The sequence below is a fragment of the Loxodonta africana genome, chromosome 6 (genome assembly GCF_030014295.1).
Source record: "Loxodonta africana isolate mLoxAfr1 chromosome 6, mLoxAfr1.hap2, whole genome shotgun sequence".
NCBI classification, from domain to species: domain Eukaryota; kingdom Metazoa; phylum Chordata; class Mammalia; order Proboscidea; family Elephantidae; genus Loxodonta; species Loxodonta africana.
Window position 1 is genome coordinate 43,557,933 of NC_087347.1, and position 27,499 is coordinate 43,585,431.

Sequence of the window (27,499 nt, forward strand, 5' to 3'; positions counted from 1 at the left end):
CATTTACCAAAATTGTCCCTTATTCTTGAGTATTTCTTAGTGTCTTCATTTATGCTGGACAAGTTACGCAGACTTCACTCATATTGGGTATTGCCTTTTGTCTCACCAAAATAACTAGCGCATACTATATAGAAAGTGATCTCCCCTCCCCCATATGCCTGGTAACCATCAAAGAACACTGCTTTCTGTGTGTATGCCTATTCTTGACTTTTTATATAAGTGAGAACATACAATATTTGTTCATTTGTGATTGACTTATTTCACGCAGCATAATGTCCCCCAGATTCATCCATGTTATCAGGTGTTTCACACTCTTTATTATTCTCTATAGTTATGTAGTATTCCATTGTATGCATGTACCACAATTTGTTTATCTGTTCATCTGTTGATGGGCACTTAGGTTCTTTCCATTTTTTTTTTTTTTTTTGCTATTGTGAATAATGCTGCAACAAACATAGCTGTGTGTATGTCTATTCGCGTCATTGTTCTCATATCTCTAGGATAGCTACCTAGGATTGGGATTGCTGAATCATAAAGGTATTTCTATTTCTAGCTTTTTGAGGACGCATCATATTGTTTTCCATAGCAGTTGTACCATTTTACAATCCCACCAGCAATGTGTAAGAGGTCCTATCCTACCACAAGAAGCCCTTATGGTGCAGTGGTTATGAGCTATGACTGCTAACCGAAAGGTCAGCAGTTTGAATCCACCAGACACTCCTTAGAAACCCTACGGGGCAACTCAACGGCAACAAGTATCTCCCTACAACCTTCTAGCATTTGTCATTTTCCGTTTTTTTGATCATTGCCATTTTTGCAGGAGTGAGATGGTATCTCATTGTAGTTTTGATTGGGATCTCTCTACATCTTCTTAAAACTTTATCAATCCAAAGATGTTCAAGTCACCCACTCCTCATGACTTCACCTCCACCATCTAATTGCTAATTTCAAAAAAAAAAAAAATTACATTACTAATAGCCCTAAAGAGCCCGGAGGTCCAGTAAAGATTTAGACATAGGCCATGACTGCCTCCAGACTTGGCAATGCAACACTTGAACATCCTAGATATGTTACCTTACCACCTGGCAGACAGCTATATAACCTTTAGCCTTTGAGGGTTATGGAATAGGGCCAGGTCAAGCTTCAAAGAACCAAAGTGGATCGATCAACTGAAAATCACTTTAACATTTTAGTTTAAGAAAACAGATCTTCTGTTGCCTTTGTTATGTTGGAGTTTTTGTTTGTTTGTTAACTATGGTGAGATCTTGTGAAGCAAATGCCAACAGTATACTATAAAATGTCTTAAATATTTTAAGGTTAGACTCTGAGAAACAGATGTATACATCTGCACATAGGTAACATCTAACCTACGGTAATTTTAGATTTAAATTAGAAAACCATAAAATGAAGAGTCACATAGACTATAAGTAAAGAAGAATGAGAAAGGCCATGATTTATAGTTAACTCATTAATAATATTTATGCTAATGCAGGGTTTATCAACCTCAACACAACTGGCATCTTGGACCAGTTAATTCTTTGTTGTGGGGGCTGTCCGTGTTTTGCAGGATGCTTCATAGCATCCTGGGTTCTGCCAAGTAGATACCACTAGCATCCCCCAGTTGTTACAACCGAAAAATGTCTCCAGATACAGCCAAATGCTGCTGGTGGCAAAATTACTCCAAGTTAAGTACCACTGTACTAATGGAATAAAACATCATTAAACAGAATAATCTTAAATAACCATAAAGAAATAAATAACTACCTGGCTTTGAAAATCAATCATTTTTCTACTTACATGTGAACATGGGCAACCTTTGTAATCTGATAATTAACAATATTTTAAATATAAAATAAAGACAAATCCCAAAGGAATTTGCTGATTGTACGAGCCCTTAAGAAGCATCTCTTCCTTCAAGAGAGGAAGAGAACTAACATTTGGCATTCCAAATTATTGGATTGTATGGCACCATGCTAATTATTTTATATACTTTATTATTTTTAATGACAAAGGTTATATATATATATATCATACCTATATTTATACAGGGCTGCACTGAGTTGGAATCGACTCGACAGCAACAGGTATAACTTAAACAGAATAAATAACATTTCTGGAAGGACATAAGAAAGACAACAATGGTTTCCTTGAAGATACAGAATTAGAAATATAAACTAGAAAAGTATTTTTCATTGTACATCTTTTTGTACTATTAAAATTTTAAAAATAAATGTTTTGCTTTATGACTTTAGAACTTGCTGAAATAAATCAATGTAGATTTATAATTTTACAGATTAGAAAACTGGCCACAGCTGCTGAAAACTGGAATAAACAAAATTTATACTTCTTTACTCTAAGGATTCATTGACATCATCAGAATACTCTGAAGAAAACTGTGTCCTATTTTTAATCTCCTCCAGAGAAAACAATTCTAGTTCTAACACATCTATCTTTATATCACGCTGAAAACACACTACTTTGTACATGACATGTGCTATATCACCAACAAAGGGAGGTGATGGACACCAAAACATTGAATTGTCACTTAAATTTTATTTCACGAAGTCTTAAAGAAGTAGTATATTTTGTCTTATCGAAATTTGTTTAACATCTGAGGAAATATGTTCTCAGTCTATTCTTCTCTGATCATGAAATCCCAATTCTTGCTAAAATTTTAAAGATTATTTAAGTTCTTAAAATGTGAAAAACCTTGTCAAGTTGTCATTTTTATAAAATTCTTTGAATAATACAAGTATATACTGCCAAAGAATCCATCAATTTTAACAAACTGGTTAAAAAGTATGGGTCAAATTAGTTCATCAGTGAAGTCGGTCAACAGTAGGCACCTATTTGACTTAAATATACATTATCAATCTCAGTCTAGATTGCAATTAACTTAGCTCACTCAATTCTTAAATACCCATATATTCAAAGTCTGAGGAATAAAAAACCTCCCCTACTTCCAAGATACATACAATCTAACATAAAAGACAGTCATGTACATAGTAAATTATAAAACAAAAGGAATTTAACAATTGTTTCAACAAATACAGAATACCTGTTATGCTAGGCACTTGACTTCTAACCGAAAGGTCAACAGTTCAAAACCACCAGAGACTCTGAAGAAGAAAGATGTGGCAGACTAAGATTTACAACTTTGGAAACCCTATGGCGTCGCTATGAGTCAGAATCAACTCAGCGGCAATGGGTTTGGTTTTTTATACTAGGCACTAGAGTTTCAAAGATACTCATCATGAATTCACACACACAAAAAAATTCTGCCCTCAAGGACCCCACTGTCTAACAGGTGAGAGAAACAAAGGACAATGTAGTTAAGTGCTACAGAAACCTAGACAAGCCTGGCACCACCCCAACTCTCTAGAGAACGTCAGGGAATATTAAGAAATGTCAACATCACAGAGATATAGCTTAAGCTGAAAAACAATAGATAAGTAAGAATTCACAAGGCAGACCAGGGGAAAAGGAAATTCCAAGCAGAATATCATAAGCAAAAGCTTGGAGAGAACGCATTAAGTTCCACTAACCATAAATAGTTCAGTCTTGCTGGAATGCAGACTGTGGAAGAGGGAGTAGTAGGAAATGATGCTGAAAATGTAAGCAGGAACCAGATGATGGATGTGCCACGATAAGGAGTGTGAACTTCATTTTGTAGGCCACAGGGAACCACTGAAGAATTTTAAGCAGGCAAATAAAATGAACAGATTTGTATTTTAGAAAAGCACTCTGGCAGAGTATGAAAAAAAGATTGGGGAAGGGAGAAAAGGGGGGCATTGTACCAGTTAGAAAACTACTGCAATGATCCAGAGAGAGAAATGATAAAGGCAGGAGAAGAGGGAAATAAGAAGGCAATGGGTCACAGAGATTTTTATGGGGCCGAATGGGACTAGCACAGGTCTTGAAGTCACGTAAAGAATTTAACGTGTGACCTTGCACAAGTTACTCAGCCTCTTTGCACTTTAGTTTCCTCACTTCCCTCACCTGAATAATCCCTCAAGGGTTATTGTGAAAGTTAAAGAAAATGTTACACAAGCTAGAATTAGTACCCATCTCTTAGAAATGAAAATATTATCTTGGTGTCTAGTTGGATGTTCTGGTGGAAAAGGTACTAGAGTTAAGAAAGTAATCAGAGCCAAAGAATACCCCTCAGTTTGTGGTCTAGGCAATACGGTAAATAGTGGTGTCGATAACTTAGGAAATAAAGGAAGAACACTTTTGGAAGGAAGATGCCATGATGGGAAGCGTGTACAGTAAAATAATATGGGCACAAGCAAAAACTTCTAGCTACAGGGATGAGGAAAAATGGAGGATTTATGCCCAAAAAGTCAATTAAGGTATTCAGAGATACAAAAGCATTCAAGAACAATACAAACAGAACCACAGTAATAGAAATAATAAATCTTCCAGTTCTGGCGGACGAGGGAGTGAGTAAACGCACGCAAGCATGCACACGAATGAATGAATGTGTTGGGGAAGCGGAAAAATAGGTAAGGTTAGTAAAGCAGAATGTTATACTCTGTCTTATAAACGTTGGCCTGCACATAGGAGGGAGCTATAGCTGTTCTCTGAGCATGTGGAAAATGACATTACATTTACCCTGGGGGGAAGATTAAACTGCTCAAAATACAGAAGAACTGTAGTAGGAACAGATAACAACAACAAAAAAATAAAACCACAAGCCTGTTGCCGCTGAGTAAAATTCAACTCATAGCGACCCTACAGGACACAGCAGAACTGCCCCATAGGGTTTCCAAGGAGCAGCTGGTGGATTTGAACCGCCGACCTTTTGGATAGCAGCCAAGCTATTAACCACTGCACCACCAGGGCTCCAGGAATAGATAGGAGGTAGGCAAAACAATAAAAGGTACTTCTTGAAATAGCACAGTGAAGCATAATGCAAGTCTTAAGTAGACAAGTGCTGTAGGATGGAAATAATAGTACAAATGAAATGAAGAAACCAAACCCCAGAAAAATGATACTACAGGGGTGAAAAAAAATTTAATGACAAGAGGATAATAAAACCTTGTTACAGGTCTCCTTTTCTATTGAAATTTTACTGAATAATTTATTATAATAAATATTGCATGCTCACTGTAAAAAGTCTTCATTGCAGAAATATGACACACCTAATTGCCAAGTCAATGGATTTTACCTTAAAAATATCTCTAGACTCCATCTATATACTCTACCCACTACAGAATCTAAACTGTCTCTCTTGCTTGAACAACTTTGAAAGGCTCCTTACTGCACAACCTCTCATATGCCAGAAATACATTAACCAGAGCAATTTTATTTTTTCAAATAGGTAACGCATTCACATAGTAAGAAAACTTAAAGGCCTCCAAAACCATTTAGTTCTCCTCTGTATCAATCACAATAAGCTAGGTTATGGGAAGTTATAATGCCAGACAATGTTCCACTGCTATTCATCAGGTTTTCACTGGCTAATGCTTTTCAGAAGTAGGCTGCCAGGTCTACTTCTTCATTGCAAACACCTTCTTTCATCAACATAAAGAGCAACTATGCACATGGACCTCGCCAGATTGAACACACAGAAATCAAATTGACTACATCTGTGGAAAGAGACAGACCATGGAAAAGCTCAATATCATCAGTCAGAACAAGGCCAGGGGCCGACTGTGGAACAGACCATCAATTGCTCATAAACAAGTTCAAGCTGAAACTGAAGAAAATCAGGGCAAGTCCACAAGAGCCAAAATACGACCTTGAGTATACCCCACCTGAGTTTAGAGACCATCTGACGAACAGATTTGACGCATTGAACACTAGTGACCGCAGACCACACGAGCTGTGGAATGACATCAAGGACATCATCCATGAAGAAAGCAAGAGGTCACAGGAAAGAAAGAAAAGACCAAGATGGATGTCAGAGGAGGCTTTGAAATTTGCTCACAAACGTTGAGCAGCTAAAGCAAAAGGAAGAACTGATGAAGTAAAAGAACTGAACAGAAGATTTCAAAGGGCCTCTCAAGAAGACAAAGTAAAGAATTATAATGACATGTGCAAAGAGCTGGAGATGGAAAACCAAAAGGGAAAAACACGCTCGGCGTTTCTCAAGCTGTGAAGAAAAAACTCAAGCCTCGAGTTGCAATAGTGAAGGACTCTATGGGGAAAATATTAAACAACGCAGGAAGCATCAAAAGAAGATGGAAGGAATACACAGAGTCACTATACCAAAAAGAATCAGTCGATATTCAACCATTTCAAGAGGTGGCATATGATCGGGAACTGATGGTACTGAAGGAAGAAGTCCAAGCTGCTCTGAAGTCACTGGTGAAAAACAAGGATCCAGGAATTGATGGAATATCAACTGAGATGTTTCAACAAACAGATTCAGCGCTGGAGATGCTCATTCATCTATGCCAAGAAATATGGAAGACAGCTTCCTGGCCAACTGACTGGAAGAGATCCGTTATTTATGCCTATTCCCCAGAAAGGTGATCAACCGAAGGTGTAAATTATAGAACAATATGTGTGTGCATTAATATCACACACAAGCAAAACTTTGCTGAAGACCACTCAAAAATGGCTGCAGCAGTATATTGACAGGGAACTGCCAGAAATTCAGGCTGGTTTCAGAAGAGGACGTGGAACCAGGGATATCATTGCTGATGTCAGATGGATCCTGGCTGAAAGCAGAGAATACCAGAAGGATGTTTACCTGTGTTTTACTGACTGCACAAAGGCATTCGACTGTGTGGATCATAACAAACTATGCATAACACTGCGAAAATGGGAATTCCAGAACACTTAATTGTGCTTGTGAGGAACCTTTACATAGGTCAAGAGGCAGCTGATCAGACAGAACAACGAGATACTGATTGGTTTAAAGTCAGGAAAGGTGTGGGTCAGGGTTGTATCCTTTCACCATACCTATTTAATCTGTACGCTGAACAAACAATACGAGAAGCTGGATGATATGAAGAAGAACGGGGCATCAGGATTGGAGGAAGACTTATTAACAACCTGCATTATGCAGATGACACAACCTTGCTTGCTGAAAGTGAAGAGGACTTGAAGCACCTCCTAATGAAGATCAAAGATCACAGCCTTCAGTATGGATTATACCTCAACATAAAGAAAACAAAAATCCTCACAACTGGACCAATGAGCAACATCATGATAAATGGAGAAAAGATTGAAGTTTTCAAGGATTCCATTTTATGTGGATCCACAATCAACAGCCATGGAAGCAGCAGTCAAGAAATCAAAAGATGCATTGCATTGGGTAAATCTGTTGCAAAGGACCTCTTCAAAGTGTTGAAGAGCAAAGACGTCACCTTGAAGTCTAAAGGCTGACCCAAGCCATGGTATTTTCAATCGCATCATATGCATGTGAAAGCTGGACAATGAATAAGGAAGACCGAAGAATTGACGCCTTCGAATTGTGGTGTTGGTGAAGAATATTGAATATACCATGGACTGTCAAAAGAACGAACACATCTGTCTTAGAAGTACAGCCAGAATGCTCCTTAGAAGCAAGGATGGCGAGGCTGCACCTTACATAATTGGGACACGTTGTCAGGAGGGATCAGTCCCTGCAGAAGGACATCATGCTTGGCAGAGTATAGGGTCAGCGGAAAAGAGGAAGACCCTCAACGAGGTGGATTGACACAGTGGTTTCAACAATGAGCTCAGGCATAACAATGATTGTAAGGATGGCGCAGGACCGGGCAATGTTTCCTTCTGTTGTGCATAGGGTCACTATGAGTCGGAACCAACTCGACAGCACATAACAACAACACAATGCCACAATCTAAATGGCTTTAAAGAACAAAGGTTTATTTCTTGTTCATTCTCCATGTCCTCCTCCTACAGGTCTGAAGGCAAGCTCTGCTCACTGTGGTAGCTCAGAGAGGAAGTGATGTGTTACTTCCTACCACAGCATTTAAATGCTAATGTCAGACCTGTAAGAACTGTTCTTGCCCCTTTCTGGGATCTCCTTGATTAATGATCCATCTTTTCATATGTTTATTCACCATTTGGGTTTTCTATTTTGTGAAGTGCCTATTCATAACCTTTCCCATTTTCTTTTAGACTGTTTTTTTTTTTAAGGTGTTTTTCAAATTTTAGGTAGTAATTCTTAGTTGATTACATATGTTGCAAATATCTTCTCTCAATCTGTAGTTTCTTTTTTCACTTTGTGGTGTAACCCCTTATATAGAATTTTAAAATTTAATGTAATTGTATCAATTTTTCTTTTATAATTTCTGTTTATTATGCTTTTTTTAAAGAAATCCTATCTTAGGTCAAAGTCATAAAGATAAATATTTTCTTCAAAAGTTTCAAGTTTTTCACATATAGGTTTTTTTATGACTGTCAATTCTGGATCATTTCTAATGACCTTCCTTAATATGGATTTTTTTTTCCCCCCAGATGTTTTGAAATTTGGGTTTGTAGATTCAGGTTTTTGTTTGTTCTTCCTCCTCCAATCCCATTTACCAGTTCCTTCCCAGCATATTTCCAGAAGCTTCCCCCTGGCCTCAAGCAGGAGTCTGGTTCTGATCTTCTCATGTAGCCACTTTTGGTCCCTGTAACTCTGCAAGAACCTGGTTCCTGTTTACCATTGCCAACTCTGGCCCCAGAGTCTAGGAAAAAAAAAAAATTTTTTTTTTTTTCTAGAAAGGCCCTTATATTTTGTTTCATACAACACTTTGTTTTTCTATTCCAAGGATATGTTAAACTTTTTATTGTTGTTTTTTGAGCCTATCCATGTTACCTTTTAATATTTCACCTGTAAATGTTTTTGGAATAGAGGATACATATCATAAATTCACAGAGACACCTTGACTATCATTCCCTGGGTCTTCACCTGGTCTTCATATCTTTGTTGCTACTTTCTTGCTAATATTTAGCTCCTTATCTTCATTATTTTATAACAATATGCAAACTGCATTAATGATCACATACTAGAAATGGCTAATTTGAACTCTGTGATGAGTACTTCAAATTATCTATGCTGTTGCTGTGTGCCATCGAGTCAACTGCTATTCATAGCGACCCTATAGGACAGAGTAGAACTGTCCCACAGGGTTTTCTAGGCTGTAATCTTTACGGGAGCAGATCATCAGGTCTTTTATCCTGTGGAGCAACTGGTAGGTTTGAACCACTGACCTTCCGGTTAGCAGTTAAGCGCTTAACCAACCATCAAAGCCACTAGGGCTCCTTTCGAATTAGCTATAGAGTAAGACAAATAACAGCTGTCATTTACATGTTTCTCTGAAAGTGTTTTCTGCTTAGTGAAGTAAGCTTAATAACAGTGAACTTTAAAATGGCACGCTATTTGCTGTACACTCACCCATCACTTTATCGAGTACTACCCTCCTCTTCCCACTCCATGCCACCCCCAAAAATCAGCAATTCCTCTACTCCTGCTTTTCCAACATTTAGGAATCTCCTATTGGAGCTTTTTTTTTTGTGTGTGTGTGAGGCGATAGGGGAACAAAGAGGAAAGAGGTGAAAATGAAGCTTCTTGTCCTTGGCTGACTTCTAGTACCACTCACTTCTGTACCTCCAAACTCTTAAAAATCGTCTTCTTCACATACCTCTCAGTCTTAAACCACTCAAAACTTTTTTGGAAGAGGCAGCTTTACTACCAAATACTATAAACAGTGCTAGGAGTACTAGCTATACAGATGTAAGATTCTGGGGAGTGGGGTATGGGGGGAACCCTTCAGTGATGGGTAACTGTACATCTGCAAATATTTCTTGATTTTAAGAGAAAAATAAATTTCTCTTTTTTAAAATGAAGCTTGGTAATACTTTTCCCTCCTAAATTGGATCTCATATTAAAAGAAATAAAGGTTAAACATTGCCTTAGGCTCCTCACCCTCCTACAGAAGTTGACTACTCCAAGCAGGATGTGTGTGCCTACACACACATATTCAGGAATGCCAGTAGGTCCCTGTTCTCCAGCTTACACCCAGAAGCCTTTATTGGAAGCAATGTTAGAAAGAAGTGAGGATGTGTAAGACAAAGCAATAAATAAAGTTCACTGCATTTCTCTGTGTAAACTATTTTGTTAATTGCACTAAGCTATATTAGTAAAGTACTTTCCTTCAAGTTTAATTTCGCAATTGCTTGGTATTTCCTTGAATAAATGTATTTTTAATAGACGTAAATATCAGCTACCTTTTGACAACCGTCAAGCGATAGTCCTTTTTTTGCTTATTTTTCCTTAGTCTCTTCTGTTTTTGTTTTCTTTTTTTTAAGTACTCCTAATTCCTGTGTTTACTATAATTAATAAGTAGCATTCGGCAATTAATTATTCAATTCTACCTGAAGGAGAAAAATGGCAGGGATAAGAAGTATTGTTACAAAAGTCTACTGATCACTCTTAGAGCAATGAATATCATTCCATTCCTTTTTTTTAATTAAGGTTTTTCCCAATTTCTCACATTGCTTTTTGGCAAAAAGAAAAAAAAAAAAAAGACTAGTGAAAAACTATCAACAAGGTACTGTTTTCTTCTAGAAACGTTAGATAGTCCAAATTAAGGAAACTGAAACTCTGCTGTCTCACATTTTCCAGTCAACAATGCATTTAAAGAAATATAAAACCCAAATGAAAATTAACAACAAAAAAGAAAGTCAACAAAAACTGTCAAGAAAAAGTTATTCTAATTAGCTACTACTATCATTTAAAATAAAACCAATCACTGGAAAAAGCATTTAAACTGTCAAAATAAATAAATACGTAATGTTGAGTTTGATTTTAAAACAAAAGCAATTTAATTTTCAAATAAAAAGATGTAAGAGAAAATCTACTACTGCTACAATCTACTTAAATGCCAAGATACATTTACGTGTACTTCTAAGTTATATTTCTAAGGCAAAGTAGATAGTATAACCTAAAAAGAGTACAGACTTTAGAAAGACTTTAGAGACAGATCTTATTTGGCTACGATACTGAACAAATCACTTAATTGTGTCTATCCTCATTTTTCTCATCCATAAAGGTATGCCTTCATAGGACTAGATGAGAAAGATACACACACACACATAATATACATAATGTAATTACATTATAATATGTATTAGATGAGATATAGATCTCATCACACACATATACACACACTTAGCATATAGTGCACATTCAAAAAATATTTTTCTTCTTCCTGCTTTAATTACATATTCTTAGAACTGCCAATGAAATAGTAATCACTAAAGACACTGAACCCACCAGGCATATGTATAGAGAAATAAGTTCACACGAAAATTCTAAAAGAGTATGAGTAATAACTATATGAACTCTACTTTTCCTTCAAGATTTTTTATCTCCTGAAATATAAAATTTACAAAACTAAAAAGTCTTGTCTGTATTTTTAATGAGAATTACAGGTGTCAAATATAAAGTTACTTTTTGGGAGGTATCTAAGTGTGTTTATAAAGCTACATCTTAAAAGTATGACAGAGTACAACTTAATAAGTGATGATGGATCAGGCTGCTGATTTCCAGTGCCACTCACTTCCCTACCTCCAGGGGAAAAAAATCTAATCTCTACCAAATGAGAAAATACATGTGAAAAACATTTTTGAATACTCTAAAATGCTACTAAAATTCAAGTGATATTAATCTTTGATCTCTGCAAAGTTCCCCAGGATATAATAAATATTTTCTTTATCTTACTCCAAATGAAATAGTTACAAACTTTAAAACTACAATGAGTTACCACTACACATTATTAGAATGGCTAAAATCCAAAATACTGATAACACCAAACGCTGGAGAGGATATGGAACACCATTCGCTGCTGGTAGAAACACAAAATGCAATAGTCACTTTGGAAGATAGTAAGGCAGTTTCTTACAAAGCCACGCACAGGCTTACTATATGATCAAGCTGTTATACTCTTATTTACCCATTACCCATATTGACTTGACAAATGTAGGAGCATATAAAAACCTGCACACAAATGTCTATAGCTTCTTTATTCATAGTTGCCAAAAACTAAAAGTAACCAAGATATCCTTTAATAGGTGAATGGATAAACAAACTGTGGTACATCCATATAATGGAGTATTATTCAACAATAAAAAATGAGCTATTAAGCTATAAAAAGACATGGAAGAACCTTAAATGCATATTGCTAACTTAAAGAAGTCAATCTGAAAAGGCTACACAGTGTATGATTCCAACTATATAACATTCTACAAAAGGCAAAAGTAGTATTTAAAAAAAAAAAACCCGTTACCGTTGAGTCAATTCCGACTCATAGAGACCCTACAGGGCAGTACAACTGCCCTATAGGGTTTCCAAAGAGCGACTGGTGGATTCAAACTGCTACCTTTTGGTTAGCAGGCGAGCTCTTAACCAAAATGCAACAAAAAGATCTAAGGCAGCCAGGGATTCAGGGAGAGGAACAGAGAGATGAGTAGGTGGAGCACGTGGCATTTTTACAACAGTGAAACTCTTCTGTATAATACTAATGGAGGACACGTAACAATATATATTTCTCAAAACCCATGGGACTGTATACCATAAGGAGTGAACCCTAATATAAACTATGGGCTTTAGCTAATAATAATGTATCAATATTGGTTCATCAGTTGTAACAAACGTACCACACAAATGTAAGATGTTAATAATAGGGGAAAGAGGATCCAGGGAGAACAGGGGATATATGGGAATTCTCTGTACCTTCTGCACAACTTTTCTGTAAACCTAAAACTGCTCTAAAAAACAAAGTTTATCTAAAAAAAAAACAGTAACAAACTCAATACATACATTCTAGGCTAAAGGGAAGAAAACATCATATTTGGCACAAAACCAGTAGGGCAGTAGCACTGTTACAAATTAGAACATTTCAAAATGAGGTTAGTAGGTAGTGGAGAAGAGGCGCCTTAAATATGCTTTAGTCCATTTCCACAGATACTTAAACATCATTTCAGCAAACAATATGTTGGTCCACTACAGAGAACATTCATAAAACTATCATTTGCATACCTAGACAGGCTCCAATAAAATTTCACTCTTCAAAGCGGTTGCCAAATATGTTTTACAGAAAGGTGCCAACACAGGGCAATATTGGTGCGATATAACACTAATACATAAATTACAGAATTATACTGTACTGAACCAATCTTTAGATCCATATCCTAAGGTGAGGGGTAGAGTTCGAAGTGACCAGTACTGACCATAAACAGTAGTTGTCATTTGGGGTACTACCCTGTATTTGCAAAATGTGATGGTCCGGATCCAAATCAAAAGCTTCAAATGTTAACTGAAAATAAAAACAGAAAATCAAGTAAACCAAGAATTAGATATCTGTAACGATTCTTGTGCCAGTAGTGTTGGAAAATGTTACATTTGTACCATTTGGGTACACACCAAGATTTATGAAAAACAGCACCACAAAACAATCTTTTCTGATCTTAATTATATTAAGAAGATTACTCTCCCACTATACATCAGGTATTATAGCAAAGCACAAAGTTTTTCAGGAACTTTTATTTTAGTCACCCCGAAATTACAAAGAGGTTGCACAAAAACACCTACAATCCTATCAAGTACAAGGGAAACTATATATAAAATATGAAATGTTCACCCAGGTATAGTTATACCATGCCTAACTTATTGATTTAAATTTTCTTTATATTTTCAGATTAGGTTTAAGGGCTGAAAAGATTTTTAGGATTCACATGGTCTATTCCACAGCATATAGATAGGCTAGACAGGTCCCTATCTTAAAAAATGTCTATTCTGTCCTTCAGAATCTTGCAAATTTTCTCACCCAGGGGTTCTCATTTGAACTACAAACACAGAAAATTTTGGGGGTGACTATTTTTCAATTTCCCCACGGATGTACCATTCTAGATGCACTGGAGAAAAGTTAATCCATCACATCTATTACTGCCTTACAGCATTAAGACTTAATTCTCTTAAAGAACCCCAGTTAAAAAAAGCTGCTAGACAGGCTCCCTCAACCTCAGCACTACTGACATTTTGGTCCAGGTTACTTTGCTGTGGGAGGCTGTCCAGTGCACTGTAGATTGTTTAGCATATCCTCTAGATGCCAGTAGCAACCCCACCAAGTTCTGATAACCAAAATCTCTCCAGAAACATTGCAAAATATTCTCCGGGGGTAGGGACACAGAATAACCCCAAGTGGAGAACCACCAGGGATAGTGTTCTCAGGATGTGGTCACTAGATCAGTATATCAGCATCACCCGAGAATCTGTGAGATATGCAAACTCTCAGACCCCACCCCAGGTCTGCTGAATCTGGAATTCTGGGGGTAGGAGCCATCCAGGAATCAGAAAACAGATATTTGTAAGAAAAATGGTGAAATTCAAATAAAGGCTATAGATTAATTAATTGTAATATGTCAGTGTTAACTTCCTGATTTCCAGGCTGCTAATCAAAAGGTTGACACTTGGAGTCCAGCCAGTGGCATCTCAGAAGAAAGGCCTGGTGATCTACTTCCAAAAAATCAGTCACTGAAAACCCTATGGAATACATGCGTCACCATGAACAAGCGCTGACTCAACAGCAACTGTGTTTTTGTATGCATTGCAGAATACCACATGCATTAAGTTGTTCTCCAATCTGTAACAGTTCCTCACTTTTTTTCTTTCATGACAGTGATTGTTAATTTTATGTGTCATCTTGGCTAGGTTATGGTGTCCAATTGTTTGGTCAAGCACTAATCTAGAAGTTACTCTGAAGATATTTAGATATAATTAACATTTATAGTCAACTGACTTTAAGTAAAACAGAGTATCCTCCATAATGTCAGTGGGCTATCAGTTGAAGGCCTTAAGAGCCAACACTGAGGTTTCCCCAATGAGAGAAGGATTCTGCCTCAAGGCTGAAACATAGATACCCTGCCAAAGTTTTTAGCCTTCCTAGCCTAAGGATTTCAGGCTCAAGACTGCCAGAGTTTTCAGTCTGATGCCTAATCTATGGATTTTGGGCTTGTCAGCACCCAAAATCACATGATTCAATATTTCCTTCCCTCCACCCTTCCACACTCCATGTGTATCTGTTTCAGACAGTCTGTCTATCAATCAATCTCTCTCTCTCCTTCCCTCTCTCTCTGGAGAACCCTAATACAATTATTTTGACATTTTTTTTAAGTACTGGTAAGTTACTTTGAAGAATGTCTCTAAATTGGGGTCAGTATTTTCTGATGCTTAGATTGAGATTATGCATTTCTAGCTAGAAGGGTGTTTTTTAGCTAGAATACCATAGACGTGATAGTGTATCATTCTCAGTGCATTGTATCAGGAGGTATATGAGATGTCAATATGTACCTTAAGATGGTGTCTCTCATACTTTCCCCCTATAATTAAGGTTTCCTTTTGTAATTAATAAATACTTTGTGGGGAAGATACTTTGAAACTATGCAAATAATCTATTTTTCACCATATTTTTGCCAATTTTAGCATCCATTGATTGGTTCTTGCCTACAATAATTATTACTGTAGTATTTGACCAATGATGATTTTTTATTTCCATCATTCTTTCTACATTAACTGGAATTCTACTGTAAAGAAGAGCTGCCCCTTCTTCCTCGTTGATGTATTTACGCCAATGTGGAATCATAGATATTTATTTTATTTTATGGATTCTAATTGAATATTGCAACCTGACCCTACAAATGCCAGTAAATTTCCATTAGTCAGAAAAGACTGCCTTAAACTAGCCCAAGCCAGATTTGGCCCACCCCCACACGCACAGAAGGGCCAGCTGTGACCATTAGTTGACCTCAACAGAAGATGCAGCAACAGGTGGAACAAATCAGAAGTAAAATCATCACCCAGACCCCATTCCAAAGTGAGAGGTTCGACAAGAACCACGTCACCTCCTGTTTCCTGGCTGCCATAATTCTTACAATGTCTTCCTTCTAGAATTTTCCCTCACCAGCCTGCACAGCTGCCATCTTGCTGCCCAAATCACATATAAGCCCTGATTCCCCCATAGCTTTGGGGAGTTGGATCTTAGGAACTTTCTCCCAGCTCCTTGTTCTGCACATTAAAGTTACTTTCTCTTTCTCAAAGGCCAATTTCCAGATTATTGGCAGGTCTGAGTGTGCTGGACAGAACCCACCTTCTAGGTTTGGCAACAATACTATCATTATTTATTTAGTTGCTCAAATTATCCCAGTTTTGGCCACTGGAAGTTCTTTCAAGTTGTGTCCTTCTGATATGGTCTCATCATTTTTTGAGCACTTCCTTACTTTCTGGTATAATCAAGTGTTCCAAGCTCATTTGATTTTTCCTGTCCCAGCCCTAAAATGAACCATTTTTCCAAATAGCCTTGGCTCCTTTTATTAGAGAATGTTATTTAGAAACCAAGATCTGGACCCTAGTGTGTTCACTACTACTGAGGTGTCATTACTTCAAGGTCATTTTAGAGAAAAGAGTTAGGTACCTAGCACTCAATTATCTATAACAGTTTACTTATTTGTTCAATCCAAGTACATATTTGAAGTATAGCAATTTCAGGATCGCTTACCCATACCCGTACGAAAAACAAATTTACTAACTCAGGTGCAAAAATTGTATATGTTTCTTTATCATTTTAGCCTTACAGTGTTCCAAGATTATTTAACTTCCCGCTCATTTTAGTGCTATTGTTATTCATTTATAATACAGTTAGGCTCATTTGTTACTATATATATTCCTTTTGGGGTTCTCTCTACACTCTGGCTGATGCGAATGATTTATTTCTTTTTGGGGTCACTTACCTGTTTTGGAGCCCTGATGGCACAGTGGTTGACAGCTTGGCTGCTAACCAAAAGGTCAACAGTTTGAACCCACCAGCTGCTCGTTGGAAATTCTTTGAGGCAGTTCTACTCTGTCCTATAAGGTCACTATGAGTTGGAATTGACTCGATGGCAACAGGTTTGGTTTGGTTTTTTGGTTTTACCTGTTTTAGTGGATATTTAAGAACAGTACTAGTGAAACGTTTCTTTGACTTACAAACAAGAGAAGGAAGAAAACTCAATACCTCCCTGATATGTAAAAAAAAAAAAAAAAAGTGTTCCTGATATTAATGAATCAATTCCAAATATTCTGACCTCCATCCCCCATGTCCTAAAATAATAATACAAAATAGATAAAAATAAGAAATACTTATACACCATTGTTTGATGCTTTATCCTGTGTTCCAAGATAGTTCAAGTAGAATGTGAAATAAAAACATCTCTAGTTTTCCTGTTTCCTCATGGGTCCTACATCCTATTTCCTGATTCTTTCAAACCTCAAAGATAGAAAACTGATTGCAGTACCTGGAAACGCGTCATATAATTAATACTAATGCTTACAAGAATCCGAATTTTTATTTTAAAAACACTCATTGCATGACTCCTCTGTGCCAGGTGCAATGTTGCATACTTCATGTACATTTACCTAACTAAATGAGAACTTATGGGGAAACCATTAATTCTGCTACGGTGTACATTGATTTGTTTCCTCCCTAGATTTTATGCACTATTGTGCCAGTGCAATAAACACATGGTGATAATGAAAAGCTAAACAGCAAAAAATTGTTGAGGCCAAATTTTATGAGAAACAATTTAACCTACTGATACAGTTAGGAGGACATTTGATAGCTAGAGATAAAAAGCAACCATAGACGTATGGTTCAGTGAGGAAATCAGCATAAGAAATTACTTAGTTACCTAAAACTGCAACACTAAAAGCACTTCACAGAAGATATTTTATATAGAAAACAACCCACAAACCTTTGGACATCAAGACTAGCCATTATGCATTTTACCCAACATCCTAGATATGACTGTAGTCAGAGCTGTACAATAAACAGATTTGATTTTTCTCAGTCAATCCTTTTTGTTTTATTTATGAAATTCTGAGTTAAAAGAACCTCAACAGGGCCGCTAGTTGCACAACTCTAAGACATACCATTTATGCAAAATACAATGTTAGTATAGTATTACTAAGAATACCTGAACTAGATGGAACACACCAACATTTATGATAACCAATCAGGTATCCCAAAAGGACAGACTAAATGTAAGTATGGAGAATGATACCAGAACAGGACTGTTCATGTACACTAAACCAGGCTTCAACCACTACTAATATCAGAAGATTACAGCATTAACACAGCTTTAAGTTCTTAGATCACTCATGCCACCCCTGCACAACAGTGATAAAGAGAAACACCTGAATTACCAAATCACAACCTCCAATGTGTCCCTAACCCCAACCTGAAATGACACCATGACTCAAAAAGACTGCCTGTCTCTAGCATAGCACAGATACATATAAGAGGTTTATTTATTCACTGATGTTCAACTTTATATGGTTTTGCTTTAAAACTTAGGTCAAATCATAATGGTCTAGTCAACTGTACCTAGAGAGTAGTTTTAACCTGCTAAAAATATCCCACACTCATGAAGCTATGTTCACTTTCCAAAAAAACAAAACAGTGGGACTCCTGTTCTAGCCTGGTTCTTAAGTTCCTTTTAAACGGTTTATTACTGCGTAAATAGTTAACAGCACATAATCAACTTCCTTAACTTACTGGTAATCACTGGGAGTCCTTCTGACAAAAATCTACAAAAGGACCAGCGAGGATCCTCAGAAAGATAACAGTCCCTCCTCAGGCACAGAACACAAAGAAAATTATATCAATTTTCATCAGGGGAAGGGGGCTCAGAGCTCCAAGAGCCACACTTTTTGTTCAAAGCACAAATCCAGAAAGAAAGCAACGGTATTCTCTAAGAAACACTAACAACCAAGGAATCCTATCATATCTTACTCCTGTTACTTGCCTGTATTAGCTAACCAATTACACTGGAAATGACAAACCAGAAGGAAAGGGAAAGATAGGGCAACCCATAATTCCTTTTCCTTTCAGTGAGTCCTTACTATCCTTAGCCAGTTGGAGGTAGAGTGTGTTGGTAGAATGCGCTTATGTCAAGAAGTGAAATAAAAACAGCTACATTAGTTTTGCGCTGCATTTCTACTGTTCTGGTAAAAACAAAATACATATGCATGTACAAGCTACAAAATACAGTTGTGTACGTTCAGTGAGTGCACAAATGAGTCAAGTGTTCTTATATCTGCATTTAAAACAGGCACTCTACAATATAGAGATGAACAGTAAAATTTATGTTAACTTTAATTTTTATTTATAAATATTTACTTCATATTTAATTTCTATTTTTATGACATTAAATATCAAGTTTTTTAAAACACTGACAAATTGAAAGAGATGGCAGAAGAAAAAAACTTTATTTTACAATCTTTAATGGGATTTTTTTCCTGCTTTTTGAACAAGAGGCCCCACATTTGCATTTTGTCCTGGGCCCCACAAATTATGTACCAAGCCCTGCCAACACCCAACCTTTCCTTGTCTGGTCTTACAATGAATGAATACAAACAAGACACGGGAAATAACCAAAGACTTACACAATAGTACCTATTGTATCTGATTTTCTTTTTAGGCTCCAGGAGCACAAAACTTCATTAGTGTTCAATTTATGGTCATAACAAGAAAAAGCTGGGAACGTCTGCTCTAAACAGAGCTTAAGAAATGTCCAGACATAATCGGACATGGTAAAAGATAACAAGGGAGCAAAGGTGGCTGGCTTCGACATAGTGCGAATCCCAACAGTCTTTTTCTACTTCATCAGTACTATTAAAGTAAAAATCCTGACCAAAAGTTCATACAATTCTATGAAATATATGCCTAACCATGCAAAAACATAAAAACATAATCAGGTCAATTCCTAAATTAAAACACTATCCAAATTATTTATCAAGTCAGGGAGGAGTCAGTATCTTTTAGAGTTAGAAAAAGGCCTTTGAGTTCCATTTCTCATTTTACGAAGAACAAACCTGTTCAATGACTTACCAAGGTCATAGTGAGAATCCAAATCCAGACCTTTTGGCTCAAATTCCTTATTTGCCCAATATACCGTAATGAATTAATTAAAAACAGTTTGCAGGTTTGTTAAACCAAATTAAATCGCTGTTCTGTACATCACTTTTAATCTCCCATAACCAGAGTGAAAGAAGTTTCATGCATTTATTAACTTTAAAATTTTCTGATATTGAAAAAGTATCAAAAGTTATAATACAACTACAGATATACAGACCAATGGGATAGAACTGAGAGTTCAGAAATATACCCATACATCTGCGGCCAATTTCTGACAAGGATGCCAAGTCCATTCAATGGGAAAAAAATAGCCTCTTCAGTAAACGGTGCTGGGACAACCAGCTTTCCACATGCAAAAGAATGAAGTTGTGCTCATACTCTATATATGCACATTAACTCAAAATGAATCAATAGCCTAAATATAAGCTAAAGCCACAGTCTTTTAGAAGAAAACATAGGGGTAACGCTTTGTGACTGTGCTTGACAATGGATTCTTACATACAACAGTAAAAGCACAAGCAACAGAAGAAAACATAGATAAATTGGATTGCATCAAATGAAAATTTTTTTTGCATCAAAGGATTTAATCAAGAAGAGCTAACCTACAGAATAGAAGAAAATATATGCAAGCCATATAACTGATAAGGGTTTAATATCCAGAAAATAAAAAGGAATTCCTACAACTCAACAACAAAAAGACAAACAATCCAATTAAAAAATGGGCAAAGAATTTGAATAGGTATTTCTCCAAAGAAGATATACAAATGGCCAATAAACACATGAAAAGATGGTCAGGGTCATTAGTCATTAAAAAAAAAAAAAAACCAGTTGCTGTCAAGTCCATTCCAACTCATAGCAACCCTATAGGACAGAGGAGAACTGCCCCAGAGTTCCCAAGGAGTGCCTGTGTGGATTCGAGTTGCTGACCTTTTGGTTAGCAGACAAAGCTCTTAACCACTAAGCCACCAGGGTTTCATTTAAAAAAAAAAAAAAAAAAAACCCAGTGCGTTACGGAAATGCAAATCAAAACCACAATAAGTTACCACCTCATACCAACTAGGGTGGCTATTATCAAAAAACGGAAAGTAACAAGTGTAGGAGAGAATGTGGAAGTTGGAACCCTCGTGCATTGCTGGTAGGAATGCAAAGAGTGCAAGCCCACATGGAAGACAGTTTGGCGGTTCCTCAAAAAGTTAAACATACAAAGGGGGAGAGTTCAGACGCATTCAGGGATTTCAACCAATGCCTCAGATTAATTTGTGTATAAATTTTTGATGAGAAACCAGTTTGCACTGTAAACTTTCACCTAAAGCACAATAAATAAAAAAAAGTTGAACATAAAATTACCGTTATTGTTCTCAGCTGCCTTGCACCCCCATGCACAATGGAATGAAATGTTCCCATGTGTTGTCACATTTCATTATACAGTATTTTCTTAAATCATATTTGTTAGTATCACCAATGATTTCATCAGAAAAGTCTTTATGTGTCAAGCTCCTGCTGAGGGATGCGAGTTTTTCAAAATTGTAATTTTCACTTAAACTCAAATTTTATCACTGGCAATAAATTCTGTCAGCTGATATCCTTGAGGTGACAAAATCGCGTCACTCATTTTTGAGAAAACATCTGCTGAATACCCAAGTCTAAATAATCATAGTTTGTTTGTCAGTTGTTACTTAAAGTAACAATGACAGTTTCATGAAAAAAGTCAGATCTGCTTACAATTCAATCATCCAAGCGCATTTGCTCCAGACAACCATCATACTTCAGCAGAAATATCTGTACTTATTTTGCTGCACAAAATATGAATAAGACAAGTACTCAAAAGTCTAGATTTAATAAAATTATAATTTTTACCACTTCAACTGAGGACATTCTTAAGTGAAACTGGCTTTTTTTTCTTTTTTTTTTATTTCAAGTTCTTAGCAGCTTAGAACACAATGAAAGCTAGCAGAGTTTGGTGCCACTGCCTAAACTCAAGCTGAGGAGTCAGCAGCTTTACCCATGATTGCTTGTGCACCATCAGTGCAAATATCAACCCAGTGAAAAAAGCAAATAACACCTTAGATCTTTTAAGAAAATACTTTTGACCTAGCAGAGTCCTGAAAGGGTATTAGGGGCTCCCCAGGAGTCCATGAGCCACACGTTGAGAGCTACTGGATTAATGGATTACTTAGTACATAGTGCAGCATTACTATCTACATATGAGATTTGTCTCTCTTGTTTAAGTACTCATGCATATACTTACATACACAGACACACACATGCTTTTTTCAGGTCTACTGAAAAAAATATTAGTGAAGTAAACTCACTGTATATATAAAAATATTATATAGACAGAAAACTTTTTTACAGTGTTAGTCAAATTATTCATATCTACTTTTAAAGATGTCAAAAAAAATTGTTTTCAAAAGTGAAACACATACGCATGAACATTTTAAAAAATAATTAAAATCCCTGATCCCATGGATTATAAACTCCAAAAGAGAATATATTTATCTAGTTTACTACTATATCACTAGTATCTGGTATTCATTAACTAATTTATTTATTAAATAAACAACGGCCATCTCAACTGGATACTCACCTGTAAATCCAGACACAGTCAATTCTCACTATTCGAAGTAGTTATGTTCTAAAAAGTCCCCGTGAACACTGAACCATTGTTCCTAGGGGAAATACAGGATTAAGTTTCTACAAGCCACTGGTCACATTTCTGTCAACTGGTCAATACATAACCTTATTTTATGTATATTTCTGTTCAATATATGGCAACCACATGGGGTCACCATTAGTCAGAATCAACTTCACAGCAACTGGTTTGATTTGGTTTTAATATATACTGCTGATTCATTTAACATGGAACTCTACTGCCAAAAGTGTTGTAACTCATGCTTGAACGAAGCTTATCTAACATATGTATTTTTCTCTATAAGGCACATTACAGTATTCTTGCCCTTAGGAGCACTACACAGCACTTAAGCACTACACTAGGAACCGTATTAAACAGCAAAATCACCTACAAAAAGCACCAAAAAAATTCAAAAAATCTGGCATTAAACAGACTTCAAAAAGCCCCTTTGTTTACAGCATGAGAATTTCAACAAGGAGGCAAAAAAATTGCCTGGATGACCTCAGCTAGAACGTCTGCATCAGGCAACTCAAATTTTTCACCGCTCTGCACGTGTCCATGAAGACAGCAGAAGTGCCAGCAGTATTTATTTGGGGATTACAAATAAATTTTAGCAAGCAAATTCGCAAAAACGGAATCCAAGAATAATAAGGTTCAAATGCATTTGGTAAAAAACAAAATTTTAGTTCTGCAACGATTTTAAATAAGTCATTTTGACTAGGTTTTTCTAATCATAATAATTAATACACTTGCTTATATCTGTCAAAAACAAATTCAAGTACCACAGAAATGTAAAAAAACAAAGACAGCAAAGCCCTAACAATCTCATCCTTAAGTAGGCTTAAAAAACATTTTAAAAACAAAAATATAAAATTAAAGAATCTGAACAAATAAGATCACCTTGTTATAATTTTGCTTTCTTAAAATGCACTAAACATTAGCTTTTTAGAGGTACCTTATCAATTTCTAATGTAAATAAAAAATTTATTACTTTGTTCAAAATTATATGAGAGAGAAATATTCAAGTCTTGCTATCAGTATTGTTTTTCATTAACCGAAAAATAGAAGGTCCAGTTTTAGAATGCTATCGTACGAAGAGAGCTTTAAAGGCTTTTATCAATTCTAAGAGCTCTGCGAAACCCATTTGACAGAAAAAATACACAAGTTATTGTTTAAAAAAAAAAAAGCCTATTCCACATCCTACCTCTACCTCACCCCCTTTCCCAACTAGTCCTCTTAGGTCTCAGAGAAGGCTAGCGTCTCAATTAACTGGATGTCTGGCTATAACCCAACATTAGCCTAATGAAGTTCTGGCAACTTACAGGCATTACAGCTTTCCCCTAAAAGAGAGAACCCATGGGCAAAATTACGCCAATGACAGCTCTTTGCAAGAAGCACTCTTGAATCTTTTTTTGTGGCATGTTCATTTTAAACAACCATTGTGGTCTGCAACACCAGACTGCATCATAATCACATAACAATCCCAAAGGAAAATGTAGATAATCTTGAAATCATTTAATGGCAAAAACTAAATTATCTGTATTTGTTAAAATGCTGGATTAATATGTTGAGACTCCTTAGCTCCTGCTACATGATCCCTGAATTTGGAACTTCCTCAACAAATTGTTGTATACTGTATTTGCTAAAGATTAACATTCTGGCTCACTCTTTTGCATTAAAAACAAAACCCTAAAAATACTGCTTATCTATATCAACTTAAAAATGTTATACAATGAAGATTTACCATCCTATTGACTTGACTTATACCCAAGAGAAGACTAAATATACACAGTATATATTAAGGATTAACACAACTTTAGAACGATGAAGCCATTTCAGTTGACATGCAAACCTGAAATACATGTGACCTTACTCAAAGAATTCTCCAAATTTCATTACCAAAACAAAATCTATTCTCATTTCAGAGTGCCTTTCTCTTGAAATGTCTCAGCAAAGTTCTTAGGACAACGTAATTGTTTATATCAGCTACCAGAAAAATATACACCTATTGGAGTAAAAAGCATCTACAACTGATAAACACTTTAATCCACCCTTAGAATCATGTTCTTTTCAGGTATTGCTGCCACATGCCATCCAGCTTACATAAAGGAGGATATGGGATGTGAAGTACTGTTGGCAATCTTCTTCGGCTCTCCCTCACTCAATACTGCTGAGCTGCATTGGCATGCAAACGAAATACATTTGCATACTCCATAGGCTGAGTGACATCTGACTGAAAGAAGACCGCCACCTTTTGCCTGATTTAGGTAGTAAGAATGCTATAAAACGTTCACTTCCTTGCATCCTCTCTTATACATTTTATTTTTTCTTCGCCATGTACATGTATTATTTTGACCTAATTGTATTTTTTAAGTTACTAGTTTAAACTATTTTATCTAAATCAAGGATAATTAAGGGAGCTTCAAAATTTAGCATTAGAATAGATTGTAGAAGTAGAATTAACTAATTTAAATAAGAAAAATCTTGAATTGATTTACATAAATAGAAGAACACAAAATACTAATAGTTTCAAATTCAGAGCTAAGTTAAAAATTAAGTGAATTTCTAGTGCCAAAGATTTTTAAACTACGTACCACTTAACTGATTTATTTTATGACCTGAGCATAAATACAATTTGTTATAAGAAAATCACCATGGAGAAATAAAAACCTAATTTTTCAAATTCTCATTAGATGCAATATAACAATTAAGTCTATTAACTATTAAAGCAATGTGTGCTATTATTATTATACTAAAATGGAAGAACATTTCCTCTGTCAATACTCTAAAAAGAACTTAATTTTCACTCAAGGCATAATTAAAATCTGTCTTTGTATCATTCAATTTGAATCCAATTCTGTAGTCAAAGAATACTACACTAAACATTAGTTAAATCCACTGTAGCTGAAGAAAAGGCAGGATATTCTGGAGCACAATGAAGTATTCTTTGAACCTGTCTAAGTGGGGAGAGAGTTGAAAGACACTATACATAAGGTAATGAAGCAGAAAAGCAGCGGGCTCAACATTAACAGAGTGTAAAACAGCACAAAACCAAACCCACTGCCTTCAAGTAGCTTCCGACAATCAATTCCCACTCACAGCGACCCTACAGAGCAGAGTAGAACTGCCCCATAGGGTTTCCACAGAGTGCCTGGTGGATTTGAACTGCCAACCTATTGGCTAGCCGCTGATTTTTGGTCAGCAGCCATAGCTCTTAACCACTGCCCCTCTAGGGTTTCCAAAACAGTACAATGATCCCCTGATTGTATTTAAAACAGCACAAGGAAGTCTACCTGATCACAAAGTGCTGAGGTTTCTCCTTCTTTACTCTTTAAGTAAATACTGATAAAAGTATTCTTGATTGTGTGATAGTTATGGTTAATAACATTTTAACATTAGCATCAATTTTACCGTTCAGTGATAGATACTTTATAAAACGTACTTATGAATACATAGGATCTGATATATCCTATTATAGATCCCAAAGCCTATATTTGAAACTCTTGGAATTTTAAATTGTGAATACTTTCAGATTTTAGAAAAGTATCTTGTGCATGATATATATTACATAACACTCCGAGAACAGTCTGAGGAAGGACCCTGTAATCAAATTTATTAACCTTTCTACAATGGAAAGTATAAATATTAATACTTAGATATATAAGAACTATAAATACCTTAACATAAATTCAGATCTGGTTTTGCCACCAAATGAGTATGCAACCAGCTAAGGAAAATATATTTGATACTTAGTTTTTAATTTCAGTATTTCACAAGAGATTTTAAATCTACAATAACTAACATTTGACTAGCATTTTCATATACTTAATTGTACACTTAATCATTATAGCACTCAGGAGCTAGAGGCTTACTAACAGAGTCAAAGTGAACACACATATTTAATAAAAACCTAAAAAGCAGGTCTCCTCCCTCACTAAAGAAATGCATAACTAAACTTTTTAAATAAAATAAAAACCCGTGAGCCCACACCGATATAAACACATGAATAAACAAATAAATAGGGAGAGTTTCCTTCTGGTAGAATGACAACTCACAAATGTAGAAAGAGTATTAGGATTTACAAAAATCACCATTTGGCAGGAATCATCAATGAATGCTAAAATTAGTCTGATGAAAAACAGGTCTACTATGCGGGCAATGACAAACTGAAGAGAAATGGCACCACATTCACCCTCAAAAAGAACATTTCAAGATCTATCCCGAAGTACAATGCCGTCAATGACAGGATAATATCCACACGCCTACAAGGAAGACAAGTTAATACAACTATTAATCAAATTTATGCACAAACCACCAATGCCAAAGATGAGGAAATTGAAACTTTTTATCAACTTCTGCAACCTGAAGTTGATCAAACATGCAATCAAGATGCATTGATAATTACTGGTGATTGGGATGTGAAAGTTGGAAATAAAGAAGGGTTGGTAGCTGAAAAATATGGCCTTGGCGACAAAAATGACACCGGAGATCTTATGGTAGAATTTTGCAAGATAAACCATTCCTTCAACAACATAAACGGAGACTATAAGTGGACCTCGCCGGATGGAACACACAGGAATCAAAACGACTACATCTGTGGAAAGAGAAGATGGAAAAACTCAGTATCATCAGTCAGAACAAGGCCAGAGGCCAACTGCAGAACAGACCATCAACTGCTCATATGTAAGTTCAAGCTGAAGCTGAAAAAATTAAAACAAGTCCATGAGAGCCTAAGTACAACCTTGAGTATATCCCACCTCAATTAAGAGACCATCTCAAAAACAGATTTGATGCACTGAACACTAGCAACCGAACAGCAATAAAGTTGTGGAATGACATCAAGAACATCATACAGGAAGAAAGCAAAAGGTTGTTTAAAAGACTGGAAAAAAAGAAAAGATCAAAATGGATGTCAGAAGAGACTCTGAAACTTGCTCTTGACACAAAGTAGCTAAAGCAAATGGAAGAAATGATG

At 36.1% G+C, this 27,499-nt stretch overlaps 1 protein-coding gene across 6 annotated transcripts in view; it reads right to left on the bottom strand.

Moving 5' to 3' along the window:
* BMPR2 (bone morphogenetic protein receptor type 2) overlaps positions 1-27,499 on the bottom strand; it is a 154,250-nt gene that overhangs the window by 87,758 nt on the left and 38,993 nt on the right. For 3 of the 6 annotated variants that reach the window (XR_010322251.1, XM_064286804.1, XM_064286799.1), the window contains exons 1-2: positions 13,174-13,191; positions 2,035-2,113 (exon numbers count right to left, since the gene is read on the bottom strand). The exons of 1 other annotated variant lie outside the window; for it this stretch is intronic. Coding sequence is in view for 4 of the 5 variants with exons in the window: in XM_064286804.1 (XP_064142874.1) it covers positions 2,035-2,113; positions 13,174-13,176 (82 nt within the window). In the remaining variant the exon portion in view is untranslated. Of the gene's footprint in view, positions 1-2,034; positions 2,114-13,173; positions 13,260-16,728; positions 16,895-22,479; positions 22,562-27,499 lie in introns of those variants that run through there. 2 more of the 6 variants (XM_064286803.1, XM_064286802.1) reach the window with 2 other exon arrangements.